At 49.9% G+C, this 18946-nt stretch overlaps 1 protein-coding gene across 3 annotated transcripts in view; it reads right to left on the reverse strand.

Annotated features, from left to right (window-relative positions):
• olfm2a (olfactomedin 2a) overlaps nt 1-18946 on the reverse strand; it is a 318824-nt gene that overhangs the window by 90269 nt on the left and 209609 nt on the right. For all 3 annotated transcript variants that reach the window (XM_038784865.1, XM_038784864.1, XM_038784863.1), the window contains exon 2: nt 841-987. In XM_038784865.1, coding sequence (XP_038640793.1) covers nt 841-987 — 147 coding nt within the window. The remainder of the gene's footprint in view (nt 1-840; nt 988-18946) is intronic.

Raw genomic sequence — 18946 nt, forward strand, 5'->3', positions numbered from 1 at the left:
GATTCGGAAGAGGGAACTAAAATTAACGTTTCCAGGTTTGCTGATGACACAATACGTGGTGGTAATGTGAGTGCTGAGGAGGATGTGAAGAGGCATCAAGGTGATTTAGACAAGTTGAGCGAGTGAGCAAACACATGGCAGAGGCAGTGTAACGTGGATAAATGTGAGGTTATCCACTTCAGACGGAGAAACAAAGTGGCAGAGTATTATTTAAATGGGGATAGATTGGGAGATGGTGAGGTACAAAGGGACCTGGGTGTCCTCGTGCATCAGTGAACCATTGTGAGCAGTTGGTCTCCTTATTCAAGTAAAGGGTGTTCGGCGAATGTTCACCGGACAGATTCCTGAGGTGGCGGGATTGTCGTACGAGGAGAGATTGGGTCATCTGGGCCTGTCTTCACTGGAGTGAATGAGGAGAAACCTCTTCACTAAGCGGGTGACGAACCTGTGGAATTCTTGACCATGGAGGTTGTTGAGGCCAAGTCACTGAATACATTTAATGAGGAAAGAGGTAGATTTCTAGACTCTAAGTGTGGCAAGGGGCATGGGGAGAGAGCGGGCCATTTCAGAGTTCGATTGATAGCTCCAAACAGTTATTGACTCTTCGAAGTTGGACTATGAATTGCAATGCTTGTTTTTATAAGGGATTATGCAATTGAATAAATGTTTGTTGTCATAGAGGATAATGTAGTTCAAGGAATGTTGAGATAGAGGATCATATCGAATTACATCGAAGGGCCGAATGGCCTCCTCCTGTCCCTATTTTCAATGCTTCTGCCAGAGGCGGTAGTCAGAGGGAAACCATTCCATCTCCCCTATAAAATAATGCCCTCACTGTACCTTCTCCAGCAGCTGTCGGAGTTGCTTACTCCGCGCGTCACGTGAGCACATACTCCGTTGGGCCACCACCGCGCACACGCACTTCCCATCGGGGTCCTGGGCGGAACTGTAGATTTCCCAGCCTTCCTCGGGACTTGGGAAAAGAGTCTGCGGAGAGGAAACAAAACAGTAGAGGAAGAAATCAGCTTGTGATGGAAAATCAATGCAACGTACAAACACAGGGAATACACTGGGAAGGTTAGGGGGGAGGTGACTGATTTCCCTACAGCAGCAAAGCTTAACCAGTATAAGGTGTCACCCAGGCCCATCTGAGATTGCTCGACATTGAGTATGGCTCAATGCAGCGTGGGTTCAAGTCCCAGAACAAGAAACACAGCCAATGGCAGCTCAGTAGATGGTAACTCCGCCTCCCCCTGGCCCCCTCAAGGCCTGAAGGCTAAGGGTTCGCGTACAAGCACCAGGACCGGAGCACACAGTCTCCCAGCGGAGTGAGCCTTTGGGTGTCCATGTTCCAGAAGAGATATCGAACCAATGCCCTGTCTGCCCTCTAAATGTGATCATTAAAGATCAATATGTCAAAGACGACCAGGGCAATTATTGGCAGGGACTTGGCCAATACCTATCCCTCGACCAACGTCATCCAAACCGATGATCTGGTCATCGTCACATTTGCTGTTTGCAAGTCCCACCCCCGATCACAGCACTTCCCACTTTCACAAGGGCAGGAATGGGCCTGGGTTGGGATTTCCACATACACGATTTGCAAATGCATTTTGGTAGGAGAGGTGTCTGAACCCCAACATGCGCAGATTAAGAGCTGGTAGGAGTTGGTCTGAACTTTACGGATACATTTGGATAGCCGGAGTACCCTTTGGAGAGCTTTGGATATGGTCCTGTGATACCTTTGGGGGAGGTCAGGTACCCCGTTGGAGTATATAAAGGTAGACATGAATGTGCATACAAAATGCATCTTATTGGAACTCATTGGAACTCATTGGAACTGTCAAAACAATTGTCAAAAGTATCAAGATGAACCATCCACAGGAATTGTCAAGCTGCCAAGGTATTTAAAACTTCTGATCTTTAACTCTTTGAAAAAAGCTGTCTAGAGTGTTAAAAAATTATTGCTTGTTATTTCACTGTCTATTGACATAAGTCCTATGGTTGCCATTACTGGACAAGAGCTGCATGACTGATTTCACAAAGGTTCATTAAGACAATACGGTGTTCGCCATTTCGGAGTTCGATTGATAGCTCCAAACGGTTATTGACTCTTCGAAGTTGGACTATGAATTGCAATGTTTGTTTTTATAAGGGATTATGCAATTCACAAAATGTTTGTTGTTATAAGGGATAATGTAGTTTAAGGAATGTAAATCGAGTTAATGACTTTCATGAATGAGAACACTTTCTGTTAAAAATATATCCTGCAACATAACCGTGGTACTATTTTATTTAATCTCAGCAGGGTGGGGGGTCCTGATGTCCACCCATGGTGGATACCTGGAGTGTTGGCATGGTGGATGCGAGGGTTTTGGGTGGGTGAGGCATGGGGTGACATGACTTGGCACAAAGTTGTTAAAGGTCTATAAAGAGTTATGGGGTGGGTGGAGGGGCATGCACTGACATTGGGAATGTGGGGGCTAGAGGGTGTTAAGTTGGCAGAGAGGGTATAAGGGTCCTGGGGGAGGGGGGTTTGTAGGACTGGCATGGATGGGGCTTAGGGAATGTGTGGCAGGTGAGGGATGAGGGCTGATTTACGCCTTTCTGGTTTTTTACCCCTCCTGCCCCCGAAAACCTCGACACAGCGCTGTTGCACTGAGGTAGGTCTCCCATCCAGATTGTCTCCGGACCCAGCAACCCACCCATCACCCATCGCCGAGTGGCGTGCCCTACAGAACACCGTCACCCAGGAACGATAACCCCAACTTCCAGGGCACTTTCTCCTGGGTTGGGCTCGAGGAGCCAGGAAAGATCCTGACTCTGTGCTTGGGGGGGGGGGGGGGGGGGGGGGAAGGAGGAGAGAGTGGGGGTGGGGGTGGGGGAGGGGGGGGGGCGGTGGTGGTGGAATCCAGGCCGTGGTTCCTTCAAACGACGGTCATTATGGCCGGGAAACAAAATGAAGCTGTTCAAGAATTAAGCCGTCCCCATGGTCCCAAATGACTATCGGCTGCTTTCCCCTTTGAGTGAGGGGGAAGAGCTGACCCGGTGGTGATTTAAACCAAGGGTCACCGCACCTCAGGCGAGAGGCGAGGTTATTCATGTTCGAGAATGTTCAAGGGCAAGGTTATTTGCGATGTGGCGATGCCGACATTGGCCTGGGGTAGGCACAGTAAGAGGTCGTACAACACCACTTTTGTTTTGTGTCATTCGCTTTCGGAGCACTCTTCACTCACCTGAGGAAGGAGCTGTGCCCCGAAAGCTAGTGATTCCAAATAAACCTGTTGGACTTTAACCTGGTGTTGGAAGACTTCTGACTGAGATTGGAGCCAATTCACCATTATTAAAGAGCGGCTTTTCATTCCTATTGGACCAGGCACGTTCTAACCTCAATATTACACCACCCTGAATAACAGGCTGGAAGGACAGGGTCTGGAGTCCCGGGATCACGGAGTGAGGCAGGCTGCGGGCAAGTCATGTGGGGGTTGGTGGGGGTGGGGGAGTCACAGGGAGAGAGGTGAGGGGTTAGCATTGCTTCCCACGGTGCCGAGGTTCCAGGTTCGATCCCAGCTCTGGGTCACTGTCCGTGTGGAGTTTGCACATTCTCACCCGTCTGACTAAGGCAGGCCATTCGGCCCCTCAAGTCTACACCGACCCTCTGAAAGAGCACTCTACCAGAGCCCCCCCTTCAATCCCTGTAACCCCACCCAACCTGCATATCTATGGACACTAAGGGGTAATTTAGTGTCGCCAATCCACCTAATCTGCACATCTTTAGACTGTGGGAGCAAACCGGAGCACCCGGAGGAAACCCACGCAGGTACGGGGAGAAGTGCAGATTCCACGCAGACAGTCAACCGAGGCTGGAATCGAGCCTGGGTCCCCAGTGCTGTGAGGCAGCAGTGCTAACCACCGTGCCACCATACCGCCCTCTTTACTATTGCCCTCTTTGTTTACTAGAATGGCACAGGTGTGCCGCAAATCACAAATGGTGCAAGGAGCAGTAGCTCGGCAGCAGAGCAGGAATTGAGTGCCACACATCACCATCTGCTGCCGAGCTGTTAATGAGCACTGGGAGCTTCTGTCGGTGACAGGTCTGCTGCCTCGGCCCTTGTACTGAACACCCAACAAGCTTACTCGTCTGCTTCAAGCAACAGATATTCCTGCTCCAAGGCTCCGACCTGTGCTGAATCCGAATGAAAATACTTTCATCCTTGGCTCAGTCAGCGGGTAACACTCTCGTCTCTGAGTCGGCCAACTGTGGGTCCGATTCCCACTCCACAGACTCGAGCAGAGAAATCCCCACCTACGCTCCCAGCACCAGGAAAACGCTGCACCGTCGGGATGTCTATCGAATGGGATGTTAAAGGTGTGTTTGCAAGGGTTCTGCAGAACCGGGGTCTATCCCAGTTAACACATTCCTCAACATTATCTCAATGTTGTTTGTGAGGACAGGGTGGGGCATTTGGATGCGGTGGCACAGGACAGAGGCGGGGATAAAGACCCTGCGACAGGAGTTTACAGCCACCAGGACAGCTGCGAATGTTGATGTAAAAGTCCTCACAGAGAAGCCACAGGAGAATGAACAGCAACCCGCTGTGCAAGAATTCCAAAGGGTGCTTCGGTGTTTTTAATATGCGGAGAGATGGAGGAGGTAGTTCCTGAGGTTGCCGCTGGCGCATGTGCCAGCAAACGATGGGGAGAAGGGAGAGGGAGAGAGAGAGAGAACGAGAGGGAGAGAGAGCTGCCAACGATTGGAACCGAAGGATGAGAGAGGGGAGTGAGCTGGAGCCGGGTGAAGGCATCGGACAGCAGGGAATCACGGAAGGACAGGCGGAGGAGGAGCACAGCGAGCCGATGCTGGTCAGAGGGAGGGAGCGGGACTGGGTACGAGTGGCTGAATCCTGGGCAAGCTGAGCTTCACAGCCGATGGAAGATGGGAAGACACCAAGCGGGACATTGAGATCAGTCCATCCAAGGGAAACATAAATACAAGACAAAAGTTTTGGTGATTATTACAATCCCAGACCAAACCCCAACAGTGGCTGGGAGACTGTACCAAAACCCCAATATTTTAGTTTATTTTGTAAGTCGGTGCGGGAAAAATGATTCGCTCCAGGAATGATTGCATAACAAATATAGGAATTTGTTTTCCAAAAACTTTATTATGAATACAATCTTAAACTCTTTAACTTCAACTGAAAAGAACAGCTTACAATTACCCCTTTATACTACTACTCAATTCCCTATTAAACAACAAGAAAAGAAACATAATTTTTCATAAAAAAGCAGGGCAGCGAGTAATATTTGCTTTGCAGAACAGTTTGGGTTCCTATTAGAACCCCTTCAGACTCTGGTTGAATATCTTTAAATAGCTCGTTCAACTGATGTGTCTCAGTGAACACGAGTGAATTAACCAATAAATCTTATAAAAATTCCTGACATTTTTGGCCCTTAGCTGCCCAATGATTATAGTCACAAGGTTTGTAAGTTGAAATTATTTACTGTTTACTTATGACAAGAATAACAATTAATCATGTCGCAAATAGTCTTGGATAACACAGAGTGAAATTATTATCCCCTTACCTGTCCCACCCTCTACCCCCACACACAATAATAATAATCTATTTTGTCACAAGTAGGCTCACATTAACACTGCAATGAAGTTACTGTGACTGTGAAAATCGCCTCGTCACCACACTCCAACGCCTGTTTGGGTACACTGAGGGAGAATTCAGAATTTCCAATTCACCCAACAAGCACGTCTTTCAGGGCTTGTGGGAGGAAACCGGAGCACCCGGAGGAACCCCACGCGGACACGGGGAGAACGTCAGATTCTGCACGGACGGTGACCTAAGTCGGGAATCAAACCTGGGACCCTGGTGCTGTGAAGCAACATTGTTAACCACTGTGCTACCTTGCCACGAGGCACACAAACACAGAAGCGGGAAGGGGGGATAATAGGGATGAAATAGTCTTTGCCTCCAATAGTGGGTCTGTAGCAGGTTTTTCTTCCAGCACATTGTTGATTAAAGTCCTTGGTTGACAACCTGTAATGATCTTCGCTGCCTTTTCGAAATGTCTTCCTCCTGGTGAGACCCCCTGGCTTCACATCAAACTCTGCTTTCAGTATGTGGCTTATTCTCAGGCCTTTGCCTTTTCTGGAGAGTTGATCGGTTCTCCCCTGTTTACAGGCATTAATGGTTCCCGTGTACATAGATTCATCCAGGCTCCCTGCTGGTTCAGAAACACAACCTTTCTGGAGCAATCGGAAAGGGGTGAGGACAGCGGTCCTTCCTCACGTCTGCCAGTGGTCAAACCGACACCAAAACTCAACCCCTGAACCTCTGAAACATTCCGGTGAGATCAGATCCAATCACCGCCCGTTATCGGGCAGAGCACAGACTTTTGGTCCAAATAATTAGCCACCAGTCTAATCAATCAAACTGAGTCATCATTGATGCCAGCCAATCTCCAATCACCAGTCTAAAAGAGCACAGCCTTCCAGAAACCTCTGTTTGAATTATAGGCAGAGACTACTTTGTCTTAAATCACAGGTGCATTAAACAACGGGTGCATTAGGTGGATCAAAATGTAACTCAAAAATAAAATAAACATGAATTCAGGTAATAAACAGGAACAAATGGGAAGGGCCCTTGCAATGTCTGATCTGGTTCTTCCCTTAGATTTCTAAGATCTTTGTTTTCCTAGATTTTTGTCTGTAGGCCTCTGGAACCAGTTCATATCAACTTAATATGGTTTTCTTCAACTCATCATAATACATAGGTACCTCCTCTAATAGTGATGCAAAAGCTTCACTTGCTCTACCTACCAACATTGTTTGAACTAACACTACCCACATGGTCTTTGGCCAATTCAATTGTTTAGCACTTCCTCAAATGAGACGAAAAAGGCTTCCACATCTTTCTCATCAAATATTGGCAGTGCTTGCACATATTTAAAAATATCCTGACAAAGCTTTTGACAAGGAAGTATTTCTTCTTCCTGTAGACCTTCCTCAGCATCTGCCTTTCACTCCAACCTTCTGAATTGACTCTCTCCTTGCACTGCCAGATTCCGAAGTTCAAATTCTCTCTCTTTTCCTTCTCTCTTTATTCCTTTGCTAATCTTTCCATTTCCACCTCAAGCTTCCACATCCTTTTGAAAAGCCCGCTCTTTTTCCTTTTCTGCCTTCTCTTTTTCCTTTCATTCTGCCGCTGCCAATTCCTCCTCTTCCTTTGCTTCTAATTCCAAGTTCTTCATTTCTCTTCGTAATTGAATTCTGGCTAATTCCACTGATCCAGGCTGTGTCTCTGGCAAATTTAAATATTGAGTTACGGCTTGTGTTATCTCACCCCTTTAGATAAGGCTGCTTCTTCGCAAAACCCTAAACGTTTTGCTTTAGTCTCCCTTTGTAAACCATCCCGGGTAATCGCTCCCACATCTTGGATAGGTTTTGCAACTCAAAGGGCCATCTCCAATCACTCCCTAATTAAATTTAAAGACCTGGAAGACTGCAATCGTTCCACATACACCCACTGTCTTTAAGTTCAGTAACCCCAAACCAAATAATTATACTTAAGATCCCGGTTAAGAGCCCCCAGTTTTATTACAATCCCAGACCAAAACCCAACAGTGGCAAGGATACTGGGCCAATATTTTAGTTTATTTGTAAGACTGTGTGGAAAGAATGATTCCCTCCAGGAGTGAATGGATGAAGCAATCGGGATTTGTAAAAAACTTTATTATTAATACAATCTTAAACTTAACACCTAAAAATAACAGTTAACAATTACTCCCTTAAACCACTACTTACTACTTCTACTTAATTCACAATTAAACAACAAGAAAAGAAACATACAACTCTCAATCTATCTTAAAATCAGCATGGCCTAGAGTAATACTTCCTTTACAAAATAGATTTGGTTCCTATTAGGGCCCCTTCAGACTCTGGCTGAATATCTTCAAAAAGCTGGTTCCCCTGGTGTGTTTCAGCTTCTTCCTTGTTGCCCGACAAAGTCCGCTCTGCTCTAAATATTATTACTCCTTTATAACTATCCTACTGTGAGAGAATTGTGGACTCAGTCAGATCTGAATAAACCCATCTCTCTCCAAAGGGATCTCCAAAACTGCCTCTCCGAATTCTTTGGTTCCATCCAGCAGCCACATCATCTCCCCCAAGCGGAATAACAAATTAATTGTACAGACTGAAAGTACATTAACTCCCCAGGGACTTTCCCCCAGTCAAACCACTGTGCATTAGCCCAGATTGAAAACCACATTCCTTTGGTCAATTTCTGGCTCACAGAAGCTCCCAGGCCTTTATAAAACAATAACCTATTTCAAAATAACATGACCACTGCAGTCAAGCACACTATGACCCTCGGCCGTTAACCCTTAAATTGTCCCAATTTTTAGAAGCCAATATTCCAAAAATCCTCCATTTGTCACAGTGATGAAGAGTTGAGATGGAGCTGGACATGGGCAGGACATGGGATCTGAAGATGAGTTGTACAGGATGCTAATTGCTTGTACGATCTGTTCAGTACACTCGAGTCCTCGCAGAATGAAAGTGAGTGGAAATGTGGAAGGGGTATGAATGGATTGATTTGCTCTCCTCGACACTCAATTGGAGGAAACCTTGGGCTGGATTCTCTGATTTTGAGGCTATGTCCGGAGGAACCGTCTAGTTTTACGATGAAACAATCGGCGAGGCCCCAGCACCGATCCTCCGATCGGTGATGGGCTACCAGCCACACCGCCTAAAACGAATGGCCGTCCCGATATATATGCCTGGAGGATTGCCGGGTCTGTAGCAATGTGCACGGCGACGACCTACAGCTGTGGCGCCGTACAACATGGCGCCGGCCGCATTCGCACCCAACCTGCCAGATAGCGGCCCCCCGGATACCCCTTGCCACCCCCGAGTCACCCCCCACCAGTCCACGACGAAGCCACCCCGGCCAGCAGCATGGCTCCCTCCCAACTGTAGTGGTGCTGGACACAGTCCGCAGCCCCCACGCCGGGTTGCTGACCGCTCGGACCACACGTCAATCGCGCGGTCGGGAACTCGGCCCATCGGGGGCGGAGCATCGGGGGAGGGCCTTCAGGTAACTTCCTGAGGCCGTCCCAACGACGGTGCTCCTTGATGATGCCGATTTGGAGGGGGCGGAGCATCCGAAAAGAGGCACCACCTCCGATTCCACCGTAAAAAGGGATTCTCCGCCCGATCGCCGATTACGATATTGGCATTGGGCAATGCAGAATCCCGCCCTCTGACTCCACTGTATTAGCAACATACAGAAACTGCCCTGTTTCTGATCTCCCCACGTGGGACTAATCAAAACTCCTTTCATTTCATTAATGAGTTTTAATGAGTTTGAATTATTAAAGGATCGTATAGGCGGCTGTCTCATATCGTGCAATCTACTACATTTAATTGCACCTCTATTCTCCTAATTACTAGGACTTGTTAACAAGCCATCCAATGATTTGAATTAACCAACGCAAACAACACACCAAAGGGCAGATTAGGTGTAACAACGGGCACAGAATTGGCAAATAGTTGGGATTAAACAACTTTGAACTCAGTGTAGACCACCTGTGAAGTTAATGAACCAATAATGAACTCACTTGGATTGAGTTCCGCACGGGTGGAAACTGGCCCTGTCTAGCCTCGTGGCAGGAGCCTCTCCATGTTTATAAATGGTCCACGTCCACCCAGGACCAAAGGAAGCTGAAGATTAATTGAAGATGATCAGAAAGATTCAACAGTGCAGATAGAGAGAGATTGATGGTGGAGTCCAGAACATAGGGTGGCGGCGGCGGGAGGGGGGTGGGGGGGTAGTTAGAGCTAGAATGTTCAGGGATTAAGAACGCTCACATAAAAGACAGCGGAAATCTGGAACCCTCTCTCCCTGACCCTGCAGCTAAGGTCAATCTAAAGACTGAGATTGATAGGCCAGATTCGCTCACTTGGCGAGACAGCTGGTTTGTGAACAAGGCCAGCAGCTCGGGTTCAATTCCTGTACCGGCTGAGGTTATTCATGAAGGCCCAGCCTTCTCAACCCCACCCCTCGCCTGAGGCGTGGTGACCCTTAGGTTCGCCCCTATTACAGGGGTCCCTGTTGGTGGGGTCTCCCTATTTCAGGAGTCCCTGTGGGTTGGGTCTCCCTATTACAGGGCTCCCTGTGGGAGGAGTCTCCCTATTACAGGGCTCCCTGTGGGAGGAGTCTCCCTATTACAGGGGTCCCTGTGGGAGGAGTCTCCCTATTACAGGGCTCCCTGTGGGAGGGGTCTCCCTATTACAGGGGTCCCTGTTGGTGGGGTCTCCCTATTACAGGGGTCCCTTTGGGAGGAGTCTCCCTATTGCAGGGGTCCCTGTGGGAGGAGTCTCCCTATTACAGGGCTCCCTGTGGGAGGAGTCTCCCTATTACAGGGGTCCCTGTGGGAGGAGTCTCCCTATTACAGGGCTCCCTGTGGGAGGAGTCTCCCTATTACAGGGCTCCCTGTGGGAGGAGTCTCCCTATGACAGGGCTCCCTGTGGGAGGAGTCTCCCTATTACAGGGCTCCCTGTGGGAGGAGTCTCCCTATTACAGGGGTCCCTGTTGGTGGGGTCTCCCTATTACAGGGGTCCCTCTGGGAGGAGTCTCCCTATTACAGGGGTCCCTGTGGGAGGGGTCTACCTATTACAGGGGTCCCTGTTGGTGGGGTCTCCCTATTACAGGGGTCCCTGTGGGAGGGGGTCTCCCTATGACAGGGGTCCCTCTGGGAGGAGTCTCCCTATTACAGTTGTCCCTGTGGGAGGAGTCTCCCTATTACAGTTGTCCCTGTGGGAGGAGTCTCCCTATCACAGGGGTCCCTGTGGGTGGGGTCTCCCTATTACAGGGGTCCCTGTGGGTGGGGGTCTCCCTATTACAGGGGTCCCTGTGGGAGGAGTCTCCCTATTACAGGGCTCCCTGTGGGAGGAGTCTCCCTATTACAGAGCTCCCTGTGGGAGGAGTCTCCCTATCACAGGGGTCCCTGTGGGAGGGGGTCTCCCTATTACAGGTGTCCCTGTGGGAGGGGTCTCCCTATTACAGGGGTCCCTGTGGGAGGGGTCTCCCTATTACAGGGGTCCCAGTAGGAGGGGTCTCCCTATTACAGGGGTCCCTGTGGGAGGGGTCTCCCTATTACAGGGCTCCCTGTGGGAGGAGTCTCCCTATTACAGGGGTCCCTCTGGGAGGAGTCTCCCTATCACAGGGGTCCCTGTGGGAGGGGTCTCCCTATCACAGGGCTCCCTGTGGGAGGAGTCTCCCTAATACTGAGGTCCCTGTGGGTGGGGTCTCCCTATTACAGGGGTCCCTGTGGGAGGGGTCTCCCTATCACAGGGGTCCCTGTGGGAGGGGGTCTCCCTATTGCAGGTGTCCCTGTGGGAGGAGTCTCCCTATCACAGGGGTCCCTCTGGGAGGGGTCTCCCTATTACAGGGGTCCCTGTGGGAGGGGGTCTCCCTATGACAGGGGTCCCTGTGGGAGGAGTCTCCCTATTACAGGGGTCCCTCTGGGAGGAGTCTCCCTATTACAGGGGTCCCTGTGGGTGGGGTCTCCCTATTACAGGGGTCCCTGTTGGTGGGGTCTCCCTATTACAGGGCTCCCTGTGGGAGGAGTCTCCCTATTACAGGGCTCCCTGTGGGAGGAGTCTCCCTATTACAGGGGTCCCTCTGGGAGGAGTCTCCCTATTACAGGGGTCCCTGTGGGAGGGGGTCTCCCTATTACAGGGGTCCCTCTGGGAGGAGTCTCCCTATCACAGGGGTCCCTGTGGGTGGGGTCTCCCTATTACAGGGGTCCCTGTGGGAGGGGGTCTCCCTATTACAGGGGTCCCTGTTGGTGGTGTCTCCCTATTACAGGGGTCCCTTTGGGAGGAGTCTCCCTATTGCAGGGGTCCCTGTTGGTGGGGTCTCCCTATGACAGGGGTCCCTCTGGGAGGAGTCTCCCTATTACAGGGGTCCCTGTGGGAGGGGTCTCCCTATTACAGGGGTCCCTGTTGGTGGGGTCTCCCTATTACAGGGGTCCCTTTGGGAGGAGTCTCCCTATTACAGGGGTCCCTCTGGGAGGAGTCTCCCTATTACAGGGGTCCCTGTGGGTGGGGTCTCCCTATTACAGGGGTCCCTGTGGGTGGGCTGTCCCTATTACAGGGGTCCCTGTGGGTGGGGTCTCCCTATTACAGGGGTCCCTGTGGGTAGGGTCTCCCTATGACAGGCGTCCCTGTGGGTGGGGTCTCCCTATTACAGGGGTACCTGTGGGAGGAGTCTCCCTATTACAGGGGTCCCTTTGGGAGGAGTCTCCCTATTACAGGGGTCCCTCTGGGAGGAGTCTCCCTATTACAGGGGTCCCTGTGGGTGGGGTCTCCCTATTACAGGGGTCCCTGTGGGTGGGCTGTCCCTATTACAGGTGTCCCTGTGGGTGGGGTCTCCCTATGAGAGGCGTCCCTGTGGGTGGGGTCTCCCTATTACAGGGGTCCCTGTGGGTGGGGTCTCCCTATTACAGGGCTCCCTGTGGGTTGGGTCTCCCTATTACAGGGGTCCCTGTGGGTGGGGTCTCCCTATTACAGGGGTCCCTGTGGGTGGGGTCTCCCTATTACAGGGGTCCCTGTGGGTTGGGTCTCCCTATTACAGGGGTCCCTGTGGGTGGGGTCTCCCTATGACAGGGGTACCTGTGGGAGGGGTCTCCCTATTACAGGGGTCCCTGTGGGTGGGGTCTCCCTATGACAGGGGTACCTGTGGGAGGGGTCTCCCTATTACAGGCGTCCCTGTGGGTGGGGTCTCCCTATGACAGGGGTACCTGTGGGAGGGGTCTCCCTATTACAGGCGTCCCTGTGGGTGGGGTCTCCCTATGACAGGCGTCCCTGTGGGTGGGGTCTCCCTATTACAGGGGTACCTGTGGGAGGGGTCTCCCTATTACAGGCGTCCCTGGAGGGGGCGGGTCATCTTATCCCTGTAGTTGTGGGTAGGGGGCGTAACCCAGGAAACACAGGGGTTGGGGACTGCTGTGCAGTGAGGGGGGAGGTGGAGGGGGTGGTCCACAGCCGATTTGTGATGTGGGGGTTGGTGTGGCCAGCTACAAGACCTCGCTATCAGGCTTCCTGCTCAAGATTGTGGGCCGATCGCAGGATTCCCCGGCAATCCCTCGTATTCCACACCATGCATAAATTTACATGGCAAAGAATACGGAATTGATTATCGGTTTGCGCTCCCAGGGAGATCGTAAACTGCTTGCAATTCAGCTCCGGCGGGAGAACATATTCTTCTCAACGGAGAACCCCGCCACATTTTTCTCATGTTTCCGTGAAAGGCAGGGTAAAGCCTCTTGGTTAGATTCATGCTGGACAAGGGTGTTTGTATCTGAGGGTTGGTTCAGGTCCAACTGCTTACAAAGGATTACAATATAAGGAATAAGTAAACCCGCAGCGTTTGCTTAGCAACTGGGAGGCCTTGTAAGGTAGAACAGCTTTTTAAGTTTTAGTTTCAGCTGGCTATATTGCAGTTCAAGGACACCAGGAAAGACACAACCTCTCGACTCCGCCATGAGAAAAATGGGACAGGTTGGGAGATGCAAAGAGGTAGGCTTACTAAAAAACCAGTTACGGTTCACATAACCAGAAAATAGGGATGGAAAGACTGCCTTAAGATGAATGAAGTGAAGAGAATAGAGACCAATGTACTGTTCAGAAGTATTCAAGGAAGAGTAAACAAAAAGTTCTGAGTTAAAGAGACAATTGCAGTAACCAGATTTAAAATGGGAAAGCAGACTTGGAGGTAAATCACAAGTTTGATGCCATTTTGCTAGATTCTAGGAATCAAGAGTTAAAGCAATTGTGAACCATTTGCACAACAGTCAATTCAAAGAATTCCTAAAGGGGGTGGTGTAAAACCTGTATAAGAGATTTGCTGTTGGAAGTGGAGTGGAAGCTTTGTTTAAAAGAGTCATTTGGAAAACCTGGACTGGATTTCAGAATGCAAACCGCTAAGGGAAAGCATTATTGTGACAGTAAGATTTTAAAGCGTGTTTGGGTAGTGATGTTTGGAAACTCTCATGTGACAATAATCTGGGGGAATTCGGAGGAGAAATCCACAGACACTAACTTGGGTTCAGAGCAGAGTGTGTATTTGACCACAGACAATCTGTGTGCTTAAAGGGACTTTGTGTTACTGAGACCATTCTAGCTTAAGGTGTACTTTGTAATCCATGTTAATCTTAAAATCTGTGTGCATTTGCTAAAATAAGTGGGAGTAAAGGAGTATTGTATCACAACCCATTTTTTCATGTTTAATGAATGCTTGTTTTCATGTGATTAAAATCAATTAGGGGTCATGTGACTCTGTTCATCCATGTTTTATTTTTTAAGAAGTAAAGGTTATGGGGGTCTTTTGAGTCAGGGTTCCATTCCGGGATCTTCCCGTCCAGTTAGAACACCAACTGGGATCGTAACAATACACGCCCAGGAATGCACTTACTGAAAATATTGTTTATCTGTCACAGTTTCCTGTTTACCTAACTATACTTCCTATTGTCATGGTTTTGTCACACCTGTGAGCCAAGTTTGTCATTCTGAAAATAGAAAGTGCTGGAAATAATCAGATTAATGATGATGACCTGAAATGTCAACTCTATTCCTCTCTCCCCTCCAGATGCTGCCTGATCCGCTGAGTACTTTCAGTCACTTCTTTTTCTTTTCATTTCAGACCTGCAGCATGCATGGAGTTCTTTTCAAAATGTCCGGAATAACTTGGGGCCAGAGTTTTCCCGGCCCCGTCTTGGCAGGATCCGCCGCGTGAGAGATTCAACGGCCAAGCTAAAAGTCCATTGACTCACCTGACGTCCACATTTCTGTCAAAACTGCAGATGTCAACATGTCACGCTGCAATTGCACCATTTGGCCAGTGGCGGTGCTGTAGCACCTCAGCTTCACATCCCCAGCACCTCAGCCAGCGCGACAGCAAAACCTCCAAAACAACTCTGTTTTGCTTCGCACGGACTTTAAGATTTATTATTTAGCTGTACGTAATAATATCGTAATTACATATGAAACAAGAACTTCAAAATAAATACTGAATCATAATTGCATTGGTCCAATTATCCCCATACCATCCAATTTTATGTTACTTTAATATTACACCATAAGAAATTAACCAACTAAGATGAAACCGAAAGAGCGAGGGCTCCTGAGCTATGGTAACTCCATCTTATTTGCACCCAGATTATCTCCATCTTTACCCCGCAACTATTTATATGTTATTTTCATTCTCAGGAGGGGAACAGGCTTGGGGAAGATTTTTTAGAGGTGCGCAAAATCATGACACCCTTACCTGCTCGATGCCCTCCAAGCCACATCGTGACTTGGAAATATATCGGCTGTTCCTTTACTGTCACTGGGTCGAAGTCCTGGAGCTCCATCCCTAACTGCACTGTGGGTGTACCTACACCATTCAGCCCATTGAGTCTGCACTGATCCTCTGAAATAGCACCCTACCTAGGCCCACACTTCTTGCTCGACTCCCGTAATCCCACCTAACTTGCACATCTTTGGACACTAAGGGGCACTTTAGCGTGGCCAATCCGCCTAACCTGCGCAGTTTTGTGGGAGGAAACCGGAGCACCCGGAGGAAACCCATGCAGACCTGGGGGGAGCGTGTCAACTCCACACAGACAGTCACCCGAGGTTGGGATAGATGCAGCCTGGCGCTGTGAGGCAGCGGTGCTAACCACTGTGCCACCCCTGGCAGTTAGTAACCAGAGAAAGCAGCTTGACGCTTTCTGGCAGACCGAACCCTTGTTGGGCGAGATTCTCCGTCAACGCGATGTTCCGTTTCGCCGGCAGCGCGCTCACGCCCGCGGACATCCCGACGGCGTGGGGCTGCAGTGGGAAACACGACTGGCAGGCTGTCGGGAACGAGAATCCCGCTGCCGGAGTGGGCGGGCTGCGCCAGAGAACGGGTCTGTCGGGAACGAGAATCCCGCTGCCGGAGTGGGCGGGCTGCGCCAGAGAACGGGTCTGTCGGGAACGAGAATCCCGCTGCCGGAGTGGGCGGGCTGCGCCAGAGAACGGGTCTGTCGGGAACGAGAATCCCGCTGCCGGAGTGGGCGGGCTGCGCCAGAGAACGGGTCTGTCGGGAACGAGAATGCCGCCCGTGGGGTTTAAAAAAAAACACAGCAAGTTATTACGATTTGGAACGGGTTGTCTGAAAGGGCGACGGAAGCAGGTTCAACAGTAACCCTCGATGCTGGGTGATTGATATCGAAAAGGAAAATATTGCAAGGTCGTGAGGATAATTGGGCACCTCTGTCCGAAGGTGCAGCATGGTGGAGGTCCCAGGGTTACAGCAGCATTGACTTGACTGTCAGGCAGTGTTCCAACCGAGCTCCCGACAGCACTTAGTGGAGATGCTCGGAGAGAGGGTTACACTCAACACCTTTCTTCGACCAATCCAATCGGCGCACAGGTGCCGTTACATCGGCTGCGGATTCCGAGCGATCACTGCTTCCCCCGCAGTTAGAACATAGAACATAACAGCGCAGTACAGGCCCTTCGGCCCTCGATGTTGCACCGACCTGTGAAACCCCTCTGGAGCCCATCTGCACTATTCCCTTATCATCCATATGTCTATCCAATGACCATTTGAATGCCCTTAGTGTTGGCGAGTCCACTACTGTTGCAGGCAGGGCATTCCACGCCCTTACTACTCTCTGAGTAAAGAACCTACCTCCGATCTCTGTCCTATATCTATCTCCCCTCAATTTAAAGCGATGTCCCCTCGTCCTGGACATCACCGTCCGAGGAAAAAGGCTCTCACTGTCCACCCTATCTAATCCTCTGATCATCTTGTATGCCTCAATTAAGCCACCTCTTAACCTTCTTCTCTCTGACGAAAACAGCCTTAACAGTTTGTCCACCAATGTACCTTTTTCTCGAAAAACAGCCTCCTGGAAGTTTGTAACTGCGCCCAAGCGCGAGAGCTGCCAGAAAGGCCCTGGATGCGAACTTAAACTGGGCATCATCGGTTTCCGAATCAGGGGTTTAATGGATGGGTTAAGCTGTTTGGTTTCATGATCGAGGAGATTCCCATGAATGATTGGCATTAATATTACACGGCAAAATAAATTGCAGTCAATGTTCCAGTCAGAAGAGATACATTTGCTAATCAGCCTGTCCTATCCTGTTTCAGACGTTACAGAGCTTGAGCAGACTCAAAGATGATGTTGACAGGAGCTCATGCGAACGTTATGATTCAAATGCTTTTATTAACCTGTCTTAACTCATTCCCGACGGCCTTACAACAACCCCTGGTTAATATGCGACCACTGCTCCTGCCAATTAGCCAGAATAGGTCGATGCAGCAGGGGGGGAACAGGGCTGCAGCCATTACCGACACTCGAAGGATTTCCTCATTGAATTTAAAACGAAAATATATTTCATACGCCTGTTAGCAAAAGGTGACGGCTGACGAACATTTGTTAAGAGATTTCAGCTGCATCCCTCCTCCTCTCCCCAGCTTCTCCCGGGTTCAATTACCATTCGGACAGCCAGCCACAACAGCAGAGTGGCTGAGGTTTGAACCCTGCTGGGTCCCGACTAAAGCTGACCATTTTATTTCACCGTCATTTCTTGCTCCAAAAATCGGTGGCTTTCCGGAAAAAAAAAATGGTTTCCCTACCCCCGCCTCTCCCACCCAACTCTTTCCCGACAAACAATGTTCTCACATATTCACGCCCTGATCATCAATCTGTGGATCCTCCAGTTATTGGGCCTGTCCACCACTGGAAGCAGTTTCTCCTTCCTTGCTACATCAAAAGCCCTCAACTCCCAAGAGGTTTTTTCTTCACCCTCACGCATCCCAGTTCCTCTTGCTCCTCCCTACTCAGGGGGAGGGGGGGGTTTAGTCGGATGTGCAAAATGCTCAGGGGTGGGGGTTCGCTTCCCCAGTTGGCCACATGGGACATTACGGCTAAACCCTGCCCTTTGGCTGACAAAGGGTGGGGGGTGGGGGAGGGGGGGGATTTTCCACACCAACCCCCCCCCCCCCCCCTTCCCAGGGCATGTTATGTGGCGGCAGAGGCTGGGGGATATGCATGTGCACATCAATCATATAGTTACCTATCAATGTATGTAGTTATCGATATGGTCTCCGACCAGCAGGTGGTGATATAGATCCACCAGGTGATTTGAGGGATTCGGCAGTTGGTAGGAAGTCGTACTAGAGGTCGGTCGCACTAGGAGCAGCTCCAGGAGAATTCACTGAATTTAATTATTAGTCACCCGTTTGTATTATAGTTTGTTAGTTATCTTTCCACGTTATCATCTTGTTAATAAACGGACTTCCTGGTCAAAGAACTAGATGTTCTTTGGAGTTTTTTCCCGCGGCCACAACACAGAGCCCACCATTGGACAGAGGCGGGATCTTCCAGTCCTGCCGTTGTCAACGGTATTTGCCGTTTGCCGTTGTTCGCACCCTCCACCACCGGGTAACCTGTGGCACTGGGGTGGGGGGGTTGTGGGTGGTAGAAAATCCCACCAGTGAGAACGGCTGGAGATTCCGTCTCAGAGCATTGCAGCGATGACACTAATTTCTCGGATGCACGGCAGGTATATTTGCGAAAGCTTCAAAATATCTCTGCAACGACCAAATGTCCGCCCGCGTGCTTGCAGCTCAGTCCAGCCGCCTGTGTGGCGTCTGCCTGCTGTGCTCCGAGTCAACACCCAGGCACAAGCAATCAGTCACAGTGAGCATGGATCAGCTGTCAGACTCTCACAATTGAACAGAGAACAATTGAACACGATAGAGACCACAGGCCAAACTTGGGATCTTCCTTGAAATTACCATCAAAAGTTACAAATGCAAAACACAATGGATGTCGGAAATCTGATATAAACAGAGAACATTCGGTACATATTCTGCAGGTCGGGAAATTG

This window comes from Scyliorhinus canicula, chromosome 25, assembly GCF_902713615.1.
Source record: "Scyliorhinus canicula chromosome 25, sScyCan1.1, whole genome shotgun sequence".
Taxonomy (NCBI): Eukaryota; Metazoa; Chordata; class Chondrichthyes; order Carcharhiniformes; family Scyliorhinidae; genus Scyliorhinus; species Scyliorhinus canicula.